Source organism: Gymnogyps californianus, chromosome 1 (assembly GCF_018139145.2).
Source record: "Gymnogyps californianus isolate 813 chromosome 1, ASM1813914v2, whole genome shotgun sequence".
In the NCBI taxonomy this organism is placed as follows: domain Eukaryota; kingdom Metazoa; phylum Chordata; class Aves; order Accipitriformes; family Cathartidae; genus Gymnogyps; species Gymnogyps californianus.
This window is the reverse complement of record NC_059471.1, coordinates 166,406,534-166,432,716: the sequence shown is the minus strand read 5'-3', so window position 1 is coordinate 166,432,716 and position 26,183 is coordinate 166,406,534. Positions and strand designations below refer to the sequence as shown.

The 26,183-nt window shown below is 38.1% G+C and overlaps 1 protein-coding gene across 16 annotated transcripts in view; it reads right to left on the bottom strand.

Moving 5' to 3' along the window:
- Window positions 1-13,415: 13,415 nt before the first annotated feature.
- Window positions 13,416-26,183, bottom strand: part of ANKS1B (ankyrin repeat and sterile alpha motif domain containing 1B) — a 450,932-nt gene continuing 438,164 nt past the window's right edge. For 9 of the 16 annotated variants that reach the window (XM_050896179.1, XM_050896188.1, XM_050896196.1 and 6 more), the window contains 3 exons: window positions 23,064-23,201; window positions 15,240-15,407; window positions 13,416-14,022 (listed from right to left, as the gene is read on the bottom strand). In XM_050896179.1, coding sequence (XP_050752136.1) covers window positions 13,912-14,022; window positions 15,240-15,407; window positions 23,064-23,201 — 417 coding nt within the window. In that variant the 3' untranslated portion in view covers window positions 13,416-13,911. The remainder of the gene's footprint in view (window positions 14,023-15,239; window positions 15,408-23,063; window positions 23,202-26,183) is intronic. The other 7 variants (XM_050896204.1, XM_050896257.1, XM_050896263.1 and 4 more) reach the window with 1 other exon arrangement.

The window sequence follows — 26,183 nt, the reverse complement described above, 5'->3', positions numbered from 1 at the left end:
ACTTTGCTCTTTCAAGCTAGGGATGGGACACGATCACTGGCTTTGCCAATGTGCAATAAGATGTTAAGCTGAGACCAGGCTTGTTTGTGGCATGAACTCTGCGGTAGGTTGACCTATGTTTTTCAGCACTTCCAAAGCTGCTGTGCAGTCTGTTGCTATCCACGTCTTTGCATGTTGGTGTGGGATTTTTTGAGGGGGTGCGGAGAGGTTGGTTTGGAGGTGGGGTTTTGGATTTTCTTGCATTTTGAGGTTTTTTTTCCGAATTAACTTACTGCACACCTTTCTTCTAAGGGGGCTTTTTATGAGAAACCTTGCAACTAGATTTAAGAGAGGCCTAAGCTGGGCTGTTAGGGTGCATCCTAAAAGATCCAGTGAGTACAAAGGAGTAAGATTTTCAGTCTGCATGTGTTATTGACAACTTCACCACTTCCTATATCATCTCCTACAGTTATACTTGCAGGATATAGCACAACTGTGTGATAGCTGGACTAGTTGAATTATTTAAGTGGCATGTGTGTGTTCATTCAGAAGGATGAGAAAGCTAAAGTATCTAATAAGCGTTTCAATAGGCAGTTTCTCTCTTGGGGCCTGACTGTTAACAGAACAAATTAGATTCCTGTGCTTGTTTCTATTTAACAAACCATACATTGTATGTATAACAAGTGCTCTGAGAATGGTTAGATTCAAGTCCTTCAGGCTAGAGAGGATTCTTGTTCTGTACTCAGGAGGGATCATCTGAATACTTACTTAGGATGCCACAATTAGACTCTGTGTGTTTGTGTGTGGCATTTTTCATTTCTTCTATTTAATTCTTTCAGTTTATTTGTGTCCCTCTGATTTATTTATTTTTTTTTCCCCAGAGGAATTTTGAAAATCATGATGTTTAAAATGACTCAAAATAAGGCAAAGACAAATTTACCCAATCCAGCTGTGTAAAAGTAAATACGATGCTGTTTAGGTAAAGCGTGTGTTAGTTCTAATGCATAAATGCACACAAAGTATGCTTAATACTTAAAATAACTTTAAAAAATCGTGTTTTACATTACTCATGTTTCTAAGGCAATAAGCTCTTTTAATTGTTCTCTACTAATTGTATAGCAAATTTCATTTCTATAGATAACCAGTACTTTCTAGCAAATGAGAGCAGGGATTTCCTGTAGTTCTAAAAATCACATTATTTGTCTGTAATATTCTCCAAAGATAGTAATAACTGTCCATACTCCTCTTCCTTACTAGAGTCAATGTTCAGGTTTATGTGTGTTAAGACTTTGTAGCCTGTTGGTTCAAACTCTTATTCCAGTGCTAAGAAATCGTAGTCTTGTCATGTCCTGAGAGCAAGTTTTCCGGTCCCAGAGACACAATGAAAGGGTCATTTATTTCTGCACTTCCCAGTTAGAACCACTTGAATTCATCTTTTAATACTATGATCAGTATTGGCTGTTGTTTATAAGCTCCTTGGCAGAAGTAGTGCAGGAAAAAAAGATTAAGGAAACACTGAAAAATATACTTTTGGTTTAACAGCACTGCAATAATGCATGAGAGGAATGACATATTTTTAATGTGAGATTTGGAAATGCTTAGAGTTTTGTCTTTTTTAACAGTTTTGGGTTTGTGGTGTGGTTTTGGGGTTTTTTTGTGTTTGGTTTTTTTTTGTGGGAGTTGTGGGTTTTTTTATTTTAGTAGAGAATAGATAAATGAACAGACATAGGCATAGGTCAGTGGAAATCTGTCTCTAAATAGAGATCAAACATTTTGCTTTAAAGAATCCAATCTGAAGCCAATAGCCATGCCTTGATGGTTGAGCACTCAGCATCAAGACAGTAATGTGAGATACACTTATGCAAGTTGGTAGCTCCTAAATTTCTCAATGTATTTGCATGATTTCTTACAATGTGCTATGGGGTTTATTTATATTCAGTACAGGATAGCAATTATGCATTTTATCTTTCCAGCTGTACAAATGAGATTGAAGGAAATGTGCGGAAGGGGTCTTATCAAAATGTGACTTAAACTTCAGAACTGGGAAATGCGAGGAGGAACAGTTTCAAAGAGTTTGAACAGATTAAATGTTGGTTAAATTTTACCTCTATTTGAGTATATGTTTAACAACAGCACAAAAAAAGGTCACCTGAGTGTGTCTGAATTTTCAAAGCATTTAAAGAAATATTTTAAACATCTTGCAGACGGTGCACTCTCAATTTCTCAAAGCCAAACAGCTGTGGTTTTTTCCACTTTAAAAATTATAGAGCAGATAGTAATTTTTTTTTTTTTTCTACAGTATCAAGGATTCAGCTACTAAATTGCTGTTCTGACTCAGCAGCTGTTTTTTCATACTCTGGAGCACTGGGTTTTGAGGTAGATCTTCTGGGTACACATTCATTCAAAAAGAAGAATGGTAAGTGGCCAAATTGAATCTGTGGAAGAATAGTGTGGTTTTCACTGCAAGATTGTAACAGTGAATACCTGCCAGAGATGGGTGCAATTCAATTGAACTACACATGACCTGGAATTTTCTTCATAGCATATCTTGAGCATTTCAATTTGGTTAAAAATATATTAAACACAGTAGATGGCAATAAGCTAAAAGTCTACCAATTTGATTGTTTTATCTCCTTTTTCCAGAAATATCTTTGTTCAAAGGGTTAAACTTCTGGTCATGTTAGACATGGAAATAAAGTCTGTTCCTTGAAGTTATGGTCTATTTTTTCCTCTTAAACTTCTACTAGCTGTGGAGCTCTTTACACTTTGCAGTTTCTCAAGCTGCTTTACACCTCATTACATCTCATATTTAGTCCTTAGTTGCTATTGTCAACCTGCTTTCGAATGGGGGGTTCCACTGTTCAGGGTTCTAGTGTTGGTAATGTTAGGGGAAGATTTGCTGGAGCAAAGCTGTACTTCCCTATCCTTTCTTTTATCACAAAGTGGCTCTGTGGAATGGAGAATTTTCTCAGTTTGTGTTCTGGATGTCTCTGGTTTCTTCAGCATGTATTAGTGAAAAAAAGAATGATCTTTAACAAGCTGTTAGATAAGTGTATTATGCATCATATTGCTTTTTTTGCTAAAATATGAATCTAGGAAATTAAGATCACCTCCTCTAAAAATGATAATCCTTCCTATATTTTTTATTCTTAGTTTGCATACAAATTACATGTCCTGCTTTTCAAAAATTAAACCACAGTGCATCCAGCTCATGCTGCTCGTACCTCCATTTTGGGTTTCTTATTTTGCTCCTTATTTGAGTCCTGTCATGGGTTAGAAATTATTTTAGGATAATACTATGTATCTGTCCATGTGTTTGTTTTGTTAAGCAGGAACCTATCTGGAAAATGAGAATTTGATCACAGTGAATACTTTGAGCAGTTAGCAGCAAATACAAGAAGTCTTAACTTTCATATATTCTTCTTTCTCACAAAAGCAAAGTTTGGATGTCTAAATTGGAATTGATAACTATGACAGGTAGTGAGGGGCTTTGAGCTTGGGTGTCTTCTGTTTTGAATGTGTTTAGTGCAATGTTTGAGTTCTAACAAAGTGGTTTTCCCTATTGAAATGACCACACTGAGATATTTTTTGCTATTTCTAAGGTGACTGTCCGTTCATGGCTGCTGAGATTACCTGAAGGGAAAAATTGGAAGTTCCCAAATACAGTCAAAACTTCAAAGCGAGAACAGCTGAATTAGGTAGCGTAACCCAAGGACTTGGTCCAAATGGGAGGACTGCAAAAATTCTTCCCCAGAGGAAGTAAAGACAGAATGTAAGTGACTGCAGTCAAAGAACAGTAGCACAGATAATCCAGTAGCAGTGGCTACAGTTAAAGGTGTAACTGTAACGGTGGTGTTTGTACAGTGCCTGACAGAAACCGTACTTTTTTTAACAGTTAAGCACTTTTGCTTTCCATTTGAAATACAAGTTTTGCTCTTGCGGATTCTTGGACTTCACTTTTCCTTCCTCTAAGCCAGTTTTAGAGACTATTTTGAATAGGATATTCAAATAATTCTGGCATTTTTCCTTAAGAACTGAGTAGAGTTTGAAAACTGGGTACCTTAATTTATCCTTCCCCTTCAGAGCTGTTTTTTCCTGACAGATTCTTGCTACGTTAAACAAGTGAAGCCATATAACAAACATTTCAGTAATCAGGCCAACATAAAGTAGTCATAAATTATCACCAGGCAGCTCTAAATCTGTCATAAATTCTTACTGACTTGCTCACAGGAATGTTTATGTAATTGAAAGAAAATATAGAGAGGAAGTTAAGTCTCCTTTTTACAAGTTCAATCAACTACAGCAAGATGAAAAACACCCACACACTTGGCTTTGGATCAGTGGAGACGTTCTTGAAAAGCAAACCTTTATGAAATCTTTATTATGAAATCTTTATTATGAAATCTTTATTATGAAATCTTTATTATGAAATCTTTATTATGAAATCAAATTCAAGGTGTAAAAATTATTGGTTTTCCAGGTGTCACTGATTGTACTCTGCTTGCATATTCCTTGTATAACAGGGTATCACCTTGTTCAGGGAGTTACAGATTTGGAATCATTCCAGCAAAACAATTTTTGGCATAGCTGGGGACATAGATGTAATGTAGGATGTGTTTAAAGCTGGGAATCATTGAAAGGGGTCCAAGGAGTCACAATTCCGTAGATGTGGGAAAAAAAAAAGCAAACAAAACCACCACAAAACCTGCTCAATGAGATGCTGTCTTACATGACATTGCTTAAAAAGAGGTGTAGAAGCTGCAGTGAAACACAGATAAATATATTAGGAGATGTTTATCATATTTTAGAGTGTAATTTACAAAGTAAAGTATAGGAGCAACTGATAGGGGTTTGTACACTGATGAGTGAAATATCAATATTCAAAGTAAATGAGAGGTCATTAAACCTAGGCAGTTAACAAAAAGCAGCTTATTCCATTGATCACAGTGACACAGTTGTGAAATATGGTGTTTGAAAGACAGAATATTTGGAATATATTAATCACAGGGATAGGAAGTTTATAAGCTTAACAGAACAGGTGGCAAAGATGCATTTGTTCAAACTAAAGAATTTTGAATCAGCAAGTCCAAACAATAAATAGCCAAATGTCTGAGATGGATAAGATGAAGTGTCCTTTGAATCGCGCCTGGTAAAATTTATCATGTCTTGAAAAAATGAGAAATTTCTAAAGGATTGTGAATCATGACGATTCTGGTGTTTTGAAAGAGGTGACCAAGGCAACTATTGACCTGAACTCAGACCTGAGTAAAACAGTGGAATGGCAGATTTAAGGTTATATGGAAAAGTAGAGTCTACTCTGAACATCACAGCATTTTTCTGGGCGTTGCTGATTGTTGTGGTTTTATGAGAGACCGGTTTCAGCAAACATTGCTGACAGATTTCTAATGGTTTTGCTTGTGACTTTTTTTTTTTTTTTTTTAACCCATCAGTGTCAATACATGAACTTCGGTTTTCTTTAGGGAATTTGATTTATTATCACAGAGCATTTTGATTTAAAAGAGCTTCTATTTTATAGCACTGGTAGAGAACATATTAGATGGATTAAAATATGGGTCACATTATTGGTATAGTGTTATTTAATGTTTTTGTCCATGATCTATAAAACCTTTGAGAATGCTTGTTGCGGATGAGTGATTTAGATCACTTAAAGAATCACTGTCAAAGATATTAGCACAAGTGGTTTTTTTAATGTGAATTTGTAAAAGTGCGACTTAACAAAGTTCGGTGGCATGTTTCACTCTATTACTTACTACATGGAAGAAACATACAAAGGAAAATTGAGTTAGAATCAATTTAAAATTATTTACACAGAGACCAGAGACGCAAAAGGGTAAGGGAGACCCTCCTGTTGAGTCACGAGGTTCAGAGTGGACCCCCTTGCTTTCTAAACTCCTTCTCAGAGAGGACTCTAGGTGCGGCTGGATCCAGGCTTAGTCCCAGACTTGGTCAATGGTTTATGTCTAATGGAATTAGTATAAAGTGTAAGGAAAACCTCCTGTTGAGTTACTACGCCAATTTGTCGGGGAATGAGTGATTATGGATCCTATATAACTTTGAGGTAGCAGCAATTTAAGATTTATTAGCACTATTACGGTAAATCACAAGATTTAGGTCATATGATTTTTAACAATACTTAATCATCAGCCAATTATCAGAGTGATTTAATAAAGTTTGTTATCAGCACTACAAATTTTCCTAAATCAAATCGCACACACATACAAACACACATATAGAGGTTAACCTGTAATCAAGATTTTTCTCTCTTGGCTAATTGTAGTAAATTATTGGTACCAAATGATCTTAAAAAAACCCCTCGTGAAATCTAATTGTAGTGAATTACTATTCTCCTTCATCAGCATTTGTCAGCAGACGATCTTTGACCCCTTCTTCTTCGTTGGCATCTATCAGCAGACGATCTTGGAAATCCTTGTAAAATTGACTCTTTAAGATCCTTGTGACATCTACTACTTAAAATCTTCACGAAACTACCCTTAAAAATCCTCGTGAAATCTACCCTGAGAGATGTCCCAACTCAGGGGGATACTGGGTCACAGCCTACTGGGTCACAGCCTGCTGCGATCCTGGAGAGCTCGAAGGGTCTCACTTAGGATGACTATTTATAGGGTCACGAGATGATTGACTTTGGTCAGTGTATTTCCATTCTGGCCATAATTCTTGTCAGGTAATTCTGGCACCCTCCAAGGCGGGCCACGATCCAAGCAGCAGGAGTTTCAGGTATGGTTCCAGGCAACAGGAGTTTCAGGTACAGTTAGGGAGTGCCTAATCATCCTAACTCACTGTACTGTAGCCAGGATAAGAAAGTACCGGATTGTCCCAACTCAGTGCACAAGAACACAATGTTGGCTGGTCCTGACATCGCAATGTGGCCTGGAGGGGGCTGCACCACCATAATGGTGCAGATGATATAAACTGGCTAGAGAGTGAATTGTAAGAATAAGTAGCTATCACAATATGATGCATGTCTGCTTTCAACATCCAACAGCATGTTTTTGTTACCTTATGGACAAAGTATAGCTTTGTCATACGTAGTGGACTTAAGAATGCCAGTGAGACCATCTTGAAAATGGTGGTGTGGAAATGAAAGCGGATGGCATCGTCTATACAAACTCCAAAGTGTCTGCAGTGGTATGTAAACAGGGCTTGTGGGTACATAAAGAGGATCTATCTTGAAGGAGTGAGGAAGAGATCTATGTGCTTCATTAATAAGACATCAGCTGGAGTAGTGCATATAGCTCTGGTATTTGTATTTCAGGGACAAAATGGATTCAGCCAGCATTTAGAAGAGGACCACAAAAAGTGATCCATGGGCTGGGCAAAAGTCTTGCAGTGTAAAGCTTGAGTTGAACTTGTTTTGTTGAATTGGAGAGACGGCTGAGAAGTGACCGATTAGTGAGGTGTGGGAGAGAGGCAGGACATTTCAGCCTTGCTGACAAAAGAACAGCAAGTTCTATTGGCTGGAAGAAAAAACACCTTGTAAAATCGTATGAAGCAAGGGAATTAGTTCTGAATTTCTACTTCTTTACACAAAACTGAATCTAAACAAATGTCTTGGAAAAACATGCAGTTTCTACTTAAATGCTCCCAGCTGTTCTGTATGCTTCAAATGTTATGGATTATTATAAAGCTAAGATCTTTACTCCCTTGCTTTGCATGTCTCACCTAAAAATAGGTACAGAAAGGAACTTACGAGACCCTCTGATAAAGTTCCTTGTCTCAGGTCTGCATAGTCTGTGCTAGGAGGGTGATTGTAATGACATACTAAGATTCTGGGGTTTTCTTGGTCATCTGTGGATCAGGAAGAACTTCATTCTTGTACTGTATAATTTGGCCTTTAAATCTTCTCACCTTCCTTTGAGATTGGCTGCTTTAGGAAGTGCAGTATTGACCACAGGTGAGCTGTGCCTTCAGGTGCGACAGGTATTCATCTTTTTGTTTTCCTAGTGCAGTTTCCTTGCAGACTGCATGATGTAATGACTAGACTTCTGGCTGGGAAAGAGATTTCCCCAAAGTCAGATTGGCAGGGATATCTTTCCCCATCTTTTTCTGTAGTACAGGGGGCAGGCTGTGTGTATCACCAGCTGGAATTACTTAGGTACTTCTCACCTAAGGGCTTTCCTGCCACATCAGGGGCTGGGGATAATGATGGCACCTTAGTAGTCTCTTTTCTTTACTTCTTGTAGCAATCAGTTTAATTTTCTAGGTTTGAGGTATTTGGCCTAGGTAATTCTTGAAGCTGTACAAAAGTATAGCTGAGTGAAATGTAATGGCTGTGACAGAGAGATGGCCATGGTGAATGATCTAACATCTTTTCATATTAACCTCCACTCATGCACAGCACTCCCAGATACTTGGAGGTTTCAGTAGATTCACTCAATTCCAATTCAGAATTGTTCACCTAATCTGTCACTGATACCTTCCAGACAGTATGTAACAGTATAAGTATATAAAGGTAACTTAAAGAAAAAAATATTAATCTTCTTTGCAACATAAACTCAAGAAATGAGTAGTGCTAGCCTCAATTATATACATTAGGATATTTTTGCTTAGGACATGCCCAAGCCCTTAATTCTGCAGCCTAGCAATTGTCATTATCCAATAATCACAAGCGGAAGAATGAAGACTGCACTGCATCTAATGCATTTTTAAAATTAGTGTATTCTATTTCTTTTTTCCTCATGGTGTCACTATAGGATAAAGTTAATCTCTTTGGGTATTCCCTATACTGAAGCATATTTCCATTTCCTTTGTCTCACTATGACTTTCTGGGTTTTCTCTTACATGTTTAGAAAAGATGATAACAAATATACTGCCTTCAAATTTGGATATGTTCTCTCAAGCATTGATGCATCCTTAATATTGTGCGTGAATTTTTCGTTTTGTTTTTTAAAAGGATTTAATATTAGAATAAATTTAGCTTTGGATAAGGATCTGGAGAATTTGAGCAGTTCTTCTAATGACTTGAAGGTAGGAGTTGCATATTTTTAAAAATTACAAAAGGCATGTATCTAAAAATTAAGCGAGCTTATGACGTTAAATCTGTGATACATTTTCTATGTGTGAGGAAGAAATCTAAGGTCCTCAGTTTCCGTCTAAGTTTCTCTTTTTCATATGTGGTTGTAAAGTGTCTTGAATTCAGCTTTCTTGATTGATAGAAAAAGTAGTTTTCTTTTCCAAGCTCTTGGTGGCGAGAGAGAGAGAGAATTTTGTTTTGTTTACATCCCGATAGCATTTTTGCCTGTCTAGTTGTTACCGCTTCACCCAGACCCACATTCTCAAAGATATCTAGGTACCTGACTTCCACACCAGAAGGGTGAAAGATGTGGCACTAGCAAATGCATATAAATGTTAAGTAGGACTGAAGAGAAATTTGCTTGTGGTATTGCACAAGAGCAGAAGCCAGGCACGGAGGTGCCATTTCCCATTCCTGCATTTGGAGCATATCCTTCCTGAAAGGCAAGGACCATAGGCCATTTCCCTGATTTCCCTTTTCTGCCTCTTCAGCAGGACAGTGGTGTTTGGGCTGGTTGCATTCAGGATCGTAATGAGGATGAGTGTGACTGTCTAGTCAGTAGGAAGGAAATCATCCACCAGTTCCACAACATCTACGTCCTAGTGTGAACTCCGGCTGCAAGTGAATCTTGGATGTTTGTTTCAGTTAGCTGACCTTGTGATCAGCCTCTGTCTAGCTTGGGTTATCAGCTCACAGGTGTGAAAGTTAACTAGAACCAGTGTATTCAAGGGCAGACTTGATAGCAGTATGGTCAGTTTGCTAGTTTAGCAAAGTTGGTTCACCTAAAGAAGTTATAGAGCACTAAACAGTTACAGAGCTTTTCAGTAGAAGCCTGAGCATTATCCCCCTGTGCTCTCCAGTGAGCTGAAAATCCTGTCAGTATTTCCAGCAAGTTAAAAGTCCGTTTTTCTCCCACTCTCTTCAGCTGGTCTTTTTACATGAGATAATGGATAGCCCTCTTCTTAGATAAGTGCCCACATCTAGATATTGTCTCTAATCCTTATGCCGTGTCTTTCACTTACATGCTTGTCACTGCCACACAGTTCCTCCGTAGAGTCAATTGTTCTTTGGGCTGGTAGTTTGGAGATGGTTGAAGTTACTATTTCTAGACTGTTGTCTTGATGACATCTTAGACATCATCCTCCAGTGAAGTGTGAAGCGGGACAGCTGAACAGCACACATTGAAAGAAATCTAGGGCAAAATTAAATGAGTTCTGCACATGGCACAAACTGTCTGTTTTAATCTAGAATGGAAGCTATAAACTATTTCACAGTTGGATGTGAAAGTTTATTAGTTGTCTAGCATGCTGCTTTCTTTTCCAAAGGACTGACACAACCTTCTTCATGACCTGCTAATTCTCTCCCCAATGGTCACCATTTCATGGCCATGCCAGTTTTTTTGATGCTGAGATGTTCACTTCAAATTGCAAGGCATGTGTAACATTGTGGTTCTGCAGGAGAAGCAGCCTCTCATAAACTTATTGGCGAAATACCAGAACCAGATATGCTGAGTGTCTCCTCCTGCCAGTTGTGAGCAGTAGCTCCTCTGGCTTTTAATAAACACCAGGCCAGGCTGGAGGAGTCACCATGTCCAGTCTGAAATGCAACATCTGCTTTAGGAAACCCTCCACCTCCACAACAGAGAATTTCCCTGTTGTTTCCTCAGGAGTTTCTCCAGTCTTTAAGCCTTCTCCCAGCAGCAGCTTTTTTACCTTGCATATTAGAGACCTCACTACCCAAATAATTCTCAAAATCCTTTGTCACCCACAGTTACCTCACTTTCATTCCGATTTCCTTATCTTCTCATGTCAAATGCAATCTACTTCCATATCATCTCTCTTCTTTTGCCCGTTCGCCACCATCCCACTGTAAGGCAGTTGTTGCAATTAACTCCTGGTTTTGCAACATCCAAATGCTCCAGTTTCTTCACATACTCTCCTTGACTGCCTCTGCTTCCCTCTTACCTTGAGTAGAGGTTAAGATTCTCCTCACTTTTTGATCTTTTGGAGGCGTCTGGCTTTTGCCCTACTTTCACTTTTAAGATTGACCACTGTCCCTTACTAGCCTAGACACTTCCAGCATACTAGGAACTTGAATGGAAAGTCACCTTGACCAAAAAGGACTAAAGATCAAGTGGTAACTGCTTTGGGTTAGTGCAGGTTTGTAGAAGTCTCTTTGGATATGAAGAAAGGAGTGCTGAACCAGTGTCCCATGCCAGAGGGGACCCCATGGACTTTGCTCCAACTGGCTTACACTAGTATCAGTCAGTGAGGGAAATGTTTCCCTCTAAAATCCAGGTTTCTGCAAATACAGAAGTGCCTTATGCCTATTAATTCTTCTCTCTCCTTCCAGTTTCAATTTATGTCTGCTGTGGGGGCTCCAATTGTTCACTGCCTCACTGCATCCCAAAACTCTTCTCTTCACGCTCATTCCCTGCCCCACCAGTCTTTAATCTGTCTCATCTTTCATCAGTCTTGCTAGGCATCCTCAGTCTTTTCTGCCCCAATTATCTCTCCCAAACAAGTTCAGCTGCTTGCTGTGCCACCTTACCTGCTTGACATCTCTTTGATGAACCTAGGTCAAATTCTTCCTGCAAGTTGCCAGTTCTTCCTGTTGTTTCGCTCCTTGCCCTCACATCTGCTTAGAGTTGTGCTGCAGCTCCTGTCTCATCCTTTAATTTTAGGGGTCACTCAGCTACATAAGAGGTGCCCCAGTTCTATAGCCTGAAAATCTGGCCACTTTGTACTTTTGGTGCCTGAAGTGGATGTGTTTTTAACATAACTCCCTGTGCGAGTCTTTACAGGGTGCGATTAAATATGGGAAGTCAGTAGTTCAGTAGTGCACCAAAGAACCAGTTAATTAAGGACTTTAAAGTATAAAGTATTTACCATCTGTAAACAAATCTGTATTCTAAACCAAAACTGTCTCCACAGCAATGCCTGGGTTTGTGCAGGACAAGATCCAAAGCCCAGTGAAATCAGGGAAAGGGGAGGGGAGGACCTTTCACTGATTTCAGTATCCTTTGGATCAGGCCCCTTATTTCCTTTAGCAATGATAAAATGATGCACAAAGCACTGGGACTGTACAACTTCATTTTATTTTGTGTGCTTTTATAGGATATAAATAAATGACAAAATTACAAAATTTATAACTGGAAGCCCAAGCATATTTACATAAGTATTTGTTGCAGTGAGGCTACTATTTACTGTTCTCCTATACAATTTTCCTTTTGGTACCATATTTTTAGTGTTATTTTTTTACTGTCAGTTGACTACGTACATATCAACAGTGAATAGGCAAAAATATGTACAAGGAACTATTTTGTTCAAGTAAATTGAATACTGTATTAAAAGTATGTCATCACTCAGCGCTATGATTAGGTTTAACTAAACCATATACAATTATCAGGTTTAAACCAAGTTCAATTATCCATTTTTTGGAATTTACCAACTGATGATTCTAACTGAAAACCTCAGCTGGATATGAAATAATAATTAAAAAAACATTAAGACAACCACACAATTTATCAATATCTCTATAATGAACTTCAAAATGATTCACAATTTGACTGGATAGAACAATATACGTTAAAATGTCATTTTTCTCCTATAGTGATATTTGTACCGTTATAATTTCAGTTCTACATAAATATACATCATGGTATTATACAAATACTCCACAGACATTAAAAAAATTAAAACACTTCAAAGAAAATGTAAGTAAATCTTATTTAATCAAATATTAAGCAAATGCTTAACTATTTTGTCCCATGAAAACATTTTTATTACTTTGGAATTTTTTTCTTTTTCTTGCTATTTTTACTTAGAAAATGTTTTGCAGTAGAATTTTATCAACACTCTTCCAAACAAGCTTTCTGTGACAGAAATCTTGATAGCAAAATCCATAGTTTTGACTTTTTTTAGAACCACTGAGATTATTTTTTAAAAATACTAGTAGAATTCATGGCTATAGCAATGTTGAACTGCATAAACTATATGTAGGTGTAGTAGAATGACCATTCTATTTTCATTCCAGACTGATCACATGGAACATCCAGTCCACTGATGCTACAAGTCTTATAATTTTCATAATGCTGCAATAGCAGTGGTTTACTTAACTTTAAAATAAACAATATTTGTCATAATTAATCTGGCTTCCTTCCATAAATATTCATATGTTTTCCTATAGTACTTCTCTTCCATAAAAATATCTAATAAATGTTTTCTGTGCATTATTAATACCTTTTTCTAACCATTCATAAAACTCTGATCCTTTGTTACAATGCAAGAGGTTCCTATTTCTGTAGAGGATCAAAGGACACCAATGATTACATACAAAACCAGCGCACACAGAAATCAGGGTGCCTAATTTCTTGTCACTTTAATGAGTTCTTTATTCAATACAGTTATTATTAATGAATTCAGTGGTTTCACAAATACTCTATTTATTAATTCTGGTTCTATTTCAATTAAAAACTGCCAAGATTTAAATAAAAAGCAATCAAATATTCTACTCGTAGGCAGCATTAGTGTTAGTTTAGAGACCTTTTGTTTTTTTTTTCTTAAAAAGTAGAATTCTAAAATAAGAAATCAAAGAAAGCACTGTGGCAGAGTCACAAGGGAGAACTGCGTGAAAAATAAGGATTCTCACTCCTCTTGTGGACTGTAATTTTAAAAGTCTTCATATAGTGTCATTCTTCTGTCAGTGCTGCAGGAAGAAGATCACCAGAAATGACTGTCAGCCTTTTTTTGTTAGTTACAAGGCCACTCATACAGTGCAGTCTTCCTCTCTGCTGGATTTAAACGTTGCCATAAAGGAAAGGCTGTGCTGTGACTGCTTGGCGTGCAAGGCACAACAAGGAACAGGGGGACAGTTTTGTATCAGAAAATTGTAGTTTCATACTTGGTATTAATGCCTCTTTTGGCTTCTTGTCCAGGTTCAACAATCCATGGTAGATTCGCAAGAGTCTTTTGTTCAGATGGATCTATCTGCTTTAAGACAAATGCAAACATACAGACGGATTACCATCTCTGTGCACAGCCTTTCTAGCAGAAGTTTTTTTCTTTAAATGAATAGAAGACAGCAAATCCTGTATTGACAAAGTCCTACAGCAGCGAGTGCAGTGGTCTACGCTCCCACGTACCCACAGTTGCCCTCTTTTTCCTCTTTAGATCAGAGCTGGGTCTACCCCCAAGCTACAGGGCATCATAGTTCGTTAAAGCCATGCTTGATCCTGAGAAGTCCTTTTGCTACTGAGACAGATGATGGCATCAGGAAATGTTCTTTTTTAAAATTTTATGGAGGAAGATTCTGTGGCAATGGATGACAAAGTGTACAGTCATAAGTTTTCTTCCCCTTCCTCTCATCCAATAATTAAATATCACAGAGTATGGTTCTCACTTCATAGCCAGTGAATATGATACAGTGTGTGGTCATTTTTCCCCTTTCCCTCTCAAATCTCCCTGTGCCTGTATTCTCACTTGAATTAAAATAGTTTTCATAATTTTTTTAAAAGCTCTACCATAAAAGAATATTTCTCTGTCATCTATACACTTCAGGAGGGCACTTTAAAGACAATCAATATGCAGGCTCCAATGAGCTTGGATTCTTAGGAGTTTGGGATTCTAAAGAAAATATTGAAAAGATATATTGAATCCCAGTTTTAGAACAGGAGGGTCTGCTGAGGGTCAAAAAAAAAAGGGGGGGGGGTAAGAAAAGAAGTTGCTTGGTCTGACAAGATAATTGTAAATTGAATTGGATTTGTAATTTGATTAGGATACATAAGCAGTGATCGTGTACCAAACAAGTTTGGTGAAGATTTTATTTCTTGATAGGAGATCAGGAAAGTCCCTGGAACTGCAGAGTTTGAGAGGTATGCATTGGCTGTGATCCTCAGCACTTAAAAAAGCACAATACATTGGAATTAGACCGAATCAATTAAAGCTTTGCAATTACTATGAAAGACATATGCACACCACTAGCCAAGCAACATCTTAAACTGGAGGAATCTGAAATGAGCAGTTGTTCGAAACGGCTGCCCGTGCTGCAGTGACACAACCCTACCAGCTGATGAGCAGAGGTGGCATGACTGAGACACGGAGCATTTCTGACTCAACAGGTATATTTATTTGTACAGCTTCTAGTATATAAACTCTTAACTGTATAGCTGAATTTTGGTTTTTTGCATGCATGACTACCTTCTACTTACCACTGACTTCCGAATACTAACACGTGGTTTGGGAATAGGTTTGGAGGGTTTATTTTCAAAGCTTTCTGGGAGGGTTGAAGAATGGCCCCCTTTTCGTGCTTGTAGTGCAAGCTGATAGGCCACCTCAAATGCTTGTCCTAGTGTAAGAATGATTTCATAAGCTAAATTCTGGAACAAAACAAAAACAGTTAAAATTGGAGTGAGGTTGAATTATTGTCAGATACATGAAGTGGGGTAGTACTGTCTACAAAAGCAATTTGTAATGTAAATAATTAAAATCACACTGGTAATAACTTCCTAAGTCCCTGCAATATTTACATCTGTCATTTGATTTCTCATTGATTAAAAACAATCTAAATGTAATTTATTGTACGGAAAGTAATTACTTCTAAAAACCTTGAAAACATTGTCTCACTAAACATGAAAACAGGAGTGGGTGAGTGTGTGTCATCTCTCTTTAGAACAAGTACATTACCCCCACCCCCACCCCAGCTCACTCCGTATCTGCTGTTCTCAAGGTCCCACCCATCCTGCACTACTGCACCTATTTGACATTCAGCCTTGCTCTATTTCAGAACTTCTCTGCTGACCGCTCCTCCTCCAGAGCTGGCAGCCCGATGCGCTGCTTCCCCGGGCGTGCGCCTCGGGATGCTCTGTGTTCTCACCGAACAGCACGGGAAGAGGATGCAGCGTTGGCGTGATGCTTCCAAAAGGACAAAAAGCAAATGTCAGAAGTATGTGCTCTGCTTCACAGATGCAGTGCACCTATGCATGCATGAAAGTCAGCGCTCTGCTTCGGATGCACGTTTCGAGTGCTGGGGAAATGTCATGGTTTTGTTTTCTAGAAGTAAAAATGTTTGAGCTTAAACTGGCATGTCAAAATACTCTTGTAAGCTGGGGGGGTTAGTGTGTATGACCAAAGAAGTCAGGTTCTTAAGATTAAGACCAGTTTGGTGGTATAGGTAGAATACTTTAAGTTGTCACTGCATATGTGGAAGAAAACCTGTTGAAAGGTTTATAAAGCATGAATGAGGAACCAGGGGATTGGTATAAATATTTTTTTTCAGTACAGTTTTACATCAACGAAAAAGCAGCTGTGAGTTTCAAATTTGACCTTAATCTAAACTGCAAGTGAATGTCTATGGTAATTTTTCTTTAGGTTTGTGGGTTTGTTTTGGTATATTTATTTCTAGGCTCCTACTAGAGCCTATTTCTAGGCTACTAACTTTGCAATAATGTTTTGAACCCCTGCAGAGCAAATGTAGGCCTGCAGGCTTGCCTCCTTATGTCCTACAGTCTCCTCAGAATAATTCATAAACCTTTGACGTAATTCAGAAGTTACCCTCTGCTTCCTCAACCTCTGTAGCCCATAGTTGGAAGCAATCCTGCATTGCTTTGAAACTAGGTGATCCCTTAAAATTCCTACGTTTCTGATATAATTTTAAATGAGATATCTCTTTAGCTAGTCAAGTCTAACTGTTGAGTTTGCAATAAGCCAGAAAGCAATGCAAGACACTTGGAAGTACACTATCTGCTCTTCTATTGTTAAAACACAGTTAAAAGGATAAGCATTTTATTTCGTGCCCTACACTGTAATTTCACTGTATTCATGAAGAAATTCCATCCCTTTGTTATCACACATGTATACTGAGATAGTATAGGCCAAATTCAGCATATTTAGCTCATTATAAGAGCTTCTTATAAAGGTGCCAGCTCTGGTCTTTGTTAGGTCAGACAGAGAACAATTACACCCCTCCACTGGGATATGCTCCCAGCTGTTATGACTGCAGTCATGACAGCAAGCTAGCCAAAGTTTCATAGCTTCCCAAATAAAAATGTCTGCCTGATTTGATAGCAGTAGTCTCCAAATTGTCTCCCCTTTAACTTAAGGAAACTGGCCAGGACCGAGAAACACTGAGGATGCAGTTCGCCAGTGGAGTAATAAATGAAAGACTAAAGAGACTATTGCAAAGTGCCCTGCCTTTTAGCAGAACGCTGGCTATGGAATTAAGACCAGCAGAGTATAATTGTTAAAAATGTACAGAATAATATTATTTGAAATGGAGCACACCTATTAGTAGGACAGGTGTCATGACAGTAAGATAGTGTACTATATCATCACGGGATTATCTACAGTGGCTATTATTACTGCTAAGGAATACATCAACAGGACAGGGTGTAGTAATGGCTTGGAGAAAAAGCAGACTGTAATACTAGTGGGACTGGGAAAATGCGCCATCCAGTGTGGCATACAAAAAGGTCACTGAGAGACAGGCCTGAAAAGCTCTGAGATAAGAGTGGAGACAAGCAGGGAGCTTGCCATGCTGAGCCATAAATCTAGTCTGGGTCCTGCATCTCATCAGAAGCCACTATGATTTGTTTTCTTTCATAGTCTGTAAAATGAAAAAAATAGGCCTGCCTGGAGCCTGAAAATCATGGGAAACATGTAACTGTTTCTATGGTTAATAAATATTTGAAATATAGCAAATGAAACAGAACATTCACTGTTCTGTTCAATATTCAAAATGTAAACTGAACTGTAACTCGTACATAAATTTCATACATTGTGTACTGCGGTAGAGCCTTGATGAAGAGAAGCCTGCAAATGGAGGCAAGGAGGGCTTTAAAATTGTACCTTGTAATATTTAAAAAAGATATCTGAAAAATTGTATTCCAAAAAAACCCAGAAGTAAGTAAGTTTGGTTTGAGGAATTTCTCACCTGTATTTCTGGGAGAGGAATATGAGGATTAGAGTTGGTACCGATTCTTGCAGGGGCTATACCGGAGAGGTAAGAGCAGGATTCCTTTGGGGATGGGGGCAGAAAACCAAACCACAAAAGCCGTTGTGGAAATTCTTCTGATGGAGTGAGGAGACTATTTGAATTTTTGACAAGTGGCACGAAAGGAAGAAAACAAGTCTGCCTCCCCAAAAGATGCTTAGCACAAAAGTTGTAGACCCCCTGGTCACTGTAGAAGACATTGACCCTTACAGCACCCCATCAAGCTCCTTAGAAAGGAGGCAAAACTTTTAGGACCACGGTGCTTCTGAGGCTGCTACAATCCCGTTCCTTGCTCGGCACAGCAGAGAAGGAAAGTGAGTAAGCTAACAATTTCTGGGAGATGAGAAATTGAGGGTAATTGTCTGGTTTGCCATGTAATGTTACAATTCAATGCCCCAGTGCAAGTCTGAGTCAGGATTCTTCAACCGCTTTAACTCAGCCAATCTATTACAATGGCTAATTGTTTTCTCACTTTTTAACTGACTTTTTTACTGCGTAAGTTGCAACAGGTACTGCTTCTTCATTGTATTTTCATGCTTCTATAAAGCTATGTTGAGGCTTCAGGAATATTTTAAGAAAGAGAGTAAGATTTCTGTCTTTTGAGCTATAAAAACTTAAAATGTCACTTGCAAAGGAATTTTTGGAAAAACTAACATTTTGCCTTTTTGGGAAAGCACTTTTGATACAATGAGGATTTTATGGGTTTTTGCTTTTAGGTGATGATCTTTTTTTCCTTCTTTAAGACCACTGTCAAATCTGGTCTTTTTTGAAGACTGAATTTACTGAAGAAGCTTCCTTTGGAGTCTCGCAGATGATTAGAGTGAGCCACCCGTCACATCGGATGTGTAGGAACGTCAATTAGGACACCCTGTGTTCAAGGTATTGAACTTAAAATCGCAGTTGGCAAAATTGAGCAGAACAGAGTATATGAAATCTTTACTTGAAAAATCTGAAAAATCCCAACCCAGTTCAAAATATCCATCCCCTGGGATGGAATCAGTTGCCTACTGCTTAGTCATACTAGAATCTTCAAGGCCAAATGTTGGGGATTTCTACTACAAAAGCCTGACAAGAAGGGAAGGTTACTTACTAGTAATGGGAGTTATGAGAGATGCAGAGCTGATACACATATACATTTACACTGTTAAGTGTACATATGCTTTAACTCTCCAGACCACAAATCTTTTACTTTTGGATCTGGAAAGGGCATTTGTCTGCACTTTCGAACGTGTCAGCCTTTGTGCATTCAAGGGGAAGAAAGCTCAGCTCACCAAAGATGGTGTGATGAGACCAACATGGCTGGTATTTGCTTCCAACAGCTGTGGACTCCTGGGCTGCATGAGGCTTTCATGATCAGGCACTCAAGCAACTTAAAATTCTTCATCCTTTCTCATTCTGGATTTAAAGCAATCGTGGATGGCAAACTTCTGAATCCATCCCTCTCTTTTAATACGGCACAGAAAGATATCTTGTATGCAATGGGAGGATGGAAACAGGCCTTCAAAGTGGGCCTCCCATGCTGTCGCAAAAGCCATCAATGTAGATGAGAGAGATTCATTTGCTCATGAGCTGAAAGCTCCTTGTACCCAAGTGTGCTCCATCTCAAGAAGTTTGCCAGGAGCAACTGAAATGGTTTTACACATTCCACCTAATATGCCCCAGAGAGGGGGCTGTCTGGGCATGCTGTCTCTGGGTACTAAAAAGGAAAGAAGTAAGTTTTCTGTTCTGGAGACATGGGGATGCCACACTGATTGTACCTGGATGATCATATGAACAGAGAAAAATTTTATGAAGTCCCCTAATCCCCTGGAAGAAGGCAATGAACAGAACTTCATGCTTTTTTTTCTCTGCTAAGTAGGTATACTAGCAGTTTCCAATTCTTACCCAGCTCAAGTCTGTGCAATGAAGGACAAAAGAATACAGAAAAGAAGAAAAAAGTCTTTGTTTTATGCAGAGCACCAGTCTAATCCTTGGCATTAGCAAAAGCAGAAATACTTCCAATTTATGCCAGTTGTCTTCTACTCATAGGTGCATTGGGCAATGAAGGAATATCTGATGGAAATCACTTTGGATGTCTCCCATATATGAACCAGAATTTGGTATAGGAACTGTTATGATGGTTTGTTTCTCCAGAGCAAATCCTTCACTGGTAATTTTAGGGCTGCTTTATAAGTGAATGAGAGTGAAGTGGATTTCAAATATTGAGCAATAAATCCTCTTCTTCCCCCAAACCTTGTCCCCTTCAATATTCTTTAATCAAGTCTGACGTTTTTGCAATTTTGATTATAGAATTTTAACTCTGAGTAGACAAGTTACATGTACAGTCTCTCCTAAATAGTAAGTATTGGTAATGCTGATAGTTGACATGTCACTACACTAGAATGCTTTCCTATCTGCAGAAAAAATTGTTCTTGCCCACATTTCCTGAGGAACTGAGGGACCTAAGAGAGTGAAATTTTTTTCATACCATTGCATATATTGTATTACCATACTATATATGATTTAAGATGCATCTTTTTTCACCTTATTGTGGATTTCCACCATTTTAAACCTTATTTTTCTTAATATGATTGGACTTCTATCCATTGACAAATGGGTAGGATTGTTTCTATTAGCAAACTGGAAGATCAGGCTAACATAAGTGTTAGCCTTTAAATAGAAAATTTAATTTACTGTATGCTTGCGTTCTGAATACCTAGCTATTTTTTATGGAGCTTGTACTTGCATCAAAAATGCTAGATCCTGAGAAATAAAACAACACAAAAAGAGAATATTTGAGTAGGTAACACTTCACTGAGGATTATGTTGCAGGAGAAAACTAAGTTAAGACAGTTAGACATTAAAGTTTCTGTATTGCTTAAAATAGCCATTTAAAGTGCTTGGGGTATTAAATGCTCCTCCTAAGGTATGAGAAGTGAGCAAAATGTTGTAATTATTCCTGGATCACTATTCTTTCCTTGCCAAGCAAGGAGAAAATGAATTTCATCTGCTATACCTGGGTCTATGTTTGTGCTTGATTATTAAACCTATAAATGAAACTGCAGTACTTTGAAACCATTAAGTATTTAAATGGATGAGGAGAAATAATAACCTCACTCAATCAGTCTAATTTCAGTTGATTCACTTATCACTAAAATCTATATAATGTAACATCTTGTTGACCATGGTCTATCTATTTTTAACACAATTTTGAAGTTTTTTGTACTCCCTGTGGACACTAGAATGTCAGCACAGAATTTAAACAACAAAAGCACTGAACCAAAATGCTAAAATTCCTTCTAACCTACCTTCCTGTACATCTTGTTATTTAAACTCTCCTACATGCTATCGCTCTGCAATAATCGCTCTATTATTTCCCCAGTCCCAAATAAAATGCCTCAGTTCAGTCATCTCTATTTTTTTTATTTAACTTATTTATATTCATGTAAGCATGTTTCAAGAATTCATACACATTATACTATATTAAAATATTTTTTTCTTGAAGTTTTAATAGCATCTTAAATTTCTCTTGTGCCTAACTCAAAGGGCAAGTACTCCTGAAAGTTTTGGACAATAAGCCCTCTTAGTCCTAAAAACTAGAGCCACTACTTATTTCACCAAATTTAGCCGAAAACAGCATGACTGATTAATTGATATGTGTTCATGATTTCTTGAAACACTAGTAGTCTGTGCATCACCATCTGAGAAGCAGAAATATAGGAAGAACTTAGTCATTTTCCACCAAAATAACAGGAGCTGTAAGGACTTTTTGAGATTTTTATGTAAGAAGATTGGAACAAGGAAGTAAGAATTAAAGAATTAATTTGCTGTTTTCAAAATAAAGGCAATATTTTTGGCAAGGTAAAGGTGCTGCTAAAATAAAATTTCCCCAAATTCCATATCTGCATTATTTGTTAAGCTAAAACTCCCACTGACATGACAGAGAGGAGAGCAGAGCAGAACAGCGGGACCACCTAATAATAATAATCTGTTGATGGTTACAGGGGTAACCTCTTACACAGGAACACAGAAAGGACAATGCACAGATCTCTGTTATCACAGATGTTTCAAATCTTTCAGATTCAGTGTGGTAGCCAAATATTCCTAGGACCTCTTGAGATATGTAATTAGCTACCTGTGTGGTCTCGGTTAGATCTGCAAGTGTTTTGGTTCTCTGGTTAAAGTAAATACAAAACTTTTCATACATCCTCTACACATTTGCAGAGGAAGCTTCAGTTTTTCAGTTTATTCAATATAATGTCAAAAAGTCTAAACAATATTTAGAGAGATGTTTGAGTTATTGGGACTGATCCAGCTTAACAATGAAACACTAAAAGTCATGGAACAGCACGGTAAGAAATCTGAAGAAATCACTTACGGTGCTAACATTTGACCTCTGGTATAAAAAGCAGCCTACATCTGCTTCATGAAGGTTTGATGTGTCCAGGCTCAAAGGGTCACCACAAGAAAGTGTCCAACCCTTTCACCCCTTGTTGGCTGGCATGGCATGGACACAAGGGTAAAAGCCAAAAGGCTGGATGTCACCAAACCCGTCCTTCCCTGACTTCACAGGCAGTGCACTGCAGTCAAAAACACAGGATGCCCTGCAAACTTAGTTAAAGTTAGTTCCTGAACCTACCTCTTAGCAGGATTGAGCACTGTATATAATGCCCATTGACCCAGTTCTGATTTGTTTATTTGGTGTGCGCTGAGATTTCACAATGAGTGGCCACACCTGCTTGTTACAAACTTCTTGGAAGGCTATAGCTTAGGTTAGAAGAATTACATGTCAAGACTTGTATGAAAAGCTACTCGCTAAGTTTACAGTCAACAGCTGAGATTACAGAGGTGAGTTATTTCAGATGGGAAATGAGATAATATCAAAGAAAATCTTTGCTCTTCTCCAGAAATGTCCTTTACTATCCCATAGTATATTAGTCTTTTCATGTGGTAAATGAACGATACTTTCCATTAATCACCATATACCCTGAAAATGTTTTAATAGAATTAAAGAACTATTACTATTACAAAGAACTATTAAATGAAGTATCTTCTATAAACTGACCACATCAAACGCAGTGAATACATGGCAGTAGTGGTGATTAGTCTTCAAGTCTTTAGTGATGTACGCAAATGTAGAAAGGTCTTCAGGGTCTTGTGCAGCGCAGGAAATGTTACGGATTTCATGTTCAGCAATGATATTCTGTTTAAAAAAAATATTTTCAATCAATTTAGGAAATAAATGTAAGAGAGCCATAAAAGGTGTGTTTTTAGATTTGCACTTAGGCTCATCTGCTGTGTTGAAGTATTTCAGAAGTTTCTTAGTAAGAAGAGATTTAATACACCCCATGTGTGATGTTACACAGGTCATTGGAATTTTGACCCTCTCCAATGATATCTAAAATTGCCAATAATCTGGTAGGAAACAATTACATTCTAGAGTCTTCCCTATGAGTCTGCTTGAGTTTTGTACAGTTTATTCAGTATCCTATGACAAAGGGACATCTTTCCTGGCATACAGCTGTAAATACAGTTTCAAAGCACTATACAAGCATCTTATGACGCTGCCAGTTTTCTGTATAATGTTCACTACATGATACTGTTTCAGTCTACTGACAGACAGGATCTGCTGAAACCCAACAGGCTCAATATCCAGGTTTTTGCATGTGTTGTTTGACAAATTTCAGCTATACTTTTTCAAGAGGAAAAACCACCAAACTTCACTTACAATTGAAACCCTGAGCTCTTGAAAGGCTTCTGCTTAGTAAAAAGGTAACTACAGGAGAACCTGGCAACTTTTCTGTTGCCACAAATCAACCAACTTACTGACAACAGCATCCTGTAAGAGAGACGTAGAAAAATTAAACCATTCATGCACCAAGCAACACTACTTGCAACAGCCAATGTAAGCTATAGCATACTATTGAGATACAGGTGGGGCATGTCTGTCCGATGAAATAAAAAAAAGCTGTCTTAAAGCTTTGGAGAAAATTATGAATATTCATTACATAAATTGCTGATATGTAATTATTGTGTTCAGGCCAAAGGAACCATGAAGCCAGAGAAGAAGATACTGCAGAGTGGCTTACGATTAGGCCTTGCTTCAGCAACACACGCATTTCAAATGATTTATTTAAACAGAACAATGATTCATGGAATATGAATTTACTTAGTGGTTAGTTCATATGCTTTTCTGAATTGTCGCCCTGCTGGCTGTAGCTCCAGATTTTCCACAAAAACCCGAAGTGAACAAGCCTGCTGCAGCATGACATCGCTATTGCACCACACAACACGTGACATCTGTAGTGTCCCGGTCCCTCGCAGAGCCACTGTTCGCTGCTGCCTCAGTGGCATCTGTCCAAGTTAAAACAATCTCTGAGCATCTCTGGTTTTCCCTTACCCCTCTCTTTTCCTTCTCGCCTCCTTTCCTCCCCCTCTTTTTTTTTTTTTAAAGAACAGGAAATACATGCAACTAAGTCACTTAAGATGCTTTGCCATATCTTCTTTCATTTGCCAAGTGGCAACTTTCCCCCTTGCATGTAGGTGTCAAGTTTTCGAAAAGACATATTAATATATCTAATTGAAGAAATCATGGCTTAGGAAAAATCTTAATAAAAAGCATTCCAAATTTCAAATTATGGAAAAACCAAGATAAGGAAACTGTTACTGAAGAAATGAAATAATCCTCTTAATCTTAAATTGTTGCAACATACTTGATTATTTCTGTTTAATTCATTATTCATAAAAATGACAAAACCAGTACTTATGTTTCAATATAAGCCAATTTATAATGACACGTATAATCTCTGCTTAACAATCATTCGCTTTTTATGTTATTTTAAGCATTTTATTTGCTTTGTTCTCAAATTGATAACTTTTACCCTCAATAAAGATTTTGATGAGAATTACAATTATACCAAAACCAGGGATTTAGATATCCACAGATATAGCTGTAATACACCGTCATTGATGTTGTATTGGCAACACTGTAGTTTAGAAGGCAGAAAGAATTAAAGCTTGGAAGGTCTTAAAATCATGTGAAATATTTATGCCAAATCATGAGCCACAAAGTAATCACCTGAAGTTATGCAGTGTAGGTGAAGAGAGCTCTGCTGTGCTGAAACTTTTCCGAGGTGACCTGGGGTTGACACAGGGCTTTGCACTTCAGTCAAAACTCATGGAGATTATTTTAATGTTTTAACTTTAAACCGAGTGAAGTTTGGAAACATATCTATATCAAGTTGGTTTCAAATAAAATGAGCTATATCTAAAATAAATCTTCTGGGTGAAAATTAGTACTGAAATTGAGCTTTTTCCCTAGCTTCTACAGGATATCCTCTGTGATCGCCTTTCAAAATTAAACATGTTTTCAGTGCACGCGTTTACTGTTTCCTAGGGTCACTACTTTAGTAGACCCATAGTCTTATTCTGTGGAAATTACAAGGCTATGAACCAGCTCGCTGTTCTGGGTACACTCCTCAGGCATTGACCGACACTGTACAGTCGTCGTTCTAAAAATTGTCACTCAGTTTGGCAAGAGAAACCTCCGGCGCTTCTCAAAAAGCAGGGAAGCTGAAAGTCGGTTCTGGTTCTGTCAAGGAAATACCTTGGAGAGATCAGGTTTTTGCTAAGCGGCCTTCCTTTTGCTTGCCTACCTCGAGCCAGCCAATCCCCCTCCTGGCAGAAATCATCCAGAAGTTAGGGTTAGCTGGGACCCACGAGAAAATTCTGCAAGTCTGCTTTTTCCTAAGCAGCAATTTCTTTCTGGCCTCACTTGCAAAGAAATGGTGTCATGTCAAAGTGGTGTCATGCCAAGCTTCAAGGCGCCACTGAAATAGCTGTCACGGAATGAGGTCAGGGTCCCTTTGTCACCTGAAGCTTTGTCTGCTACGACTCAGAATACAAATTCTTAGCTTGGTGGCATAAAGGAAAAGGATGAACAGCCATGAGAGCTGAGTTTTCAAGCACGTAACTGCTAGCTTTTTTTGTCATTAAAAAGTATGCATTTATTGCTAAGTGGTGCCCAGCGCTGTCAACTATAAGCTCATATGGAAGCGGTACAAGTCTGAATAGGATCTCACCTTAGTGCTAATCTGGTTTGGGTCTTGAAGGAATTGGGTACAGCACACTGTGGACAAGGATGATAACAACGCTCCTGGGAGAGTTGCAGGCTATTACCTGGTTT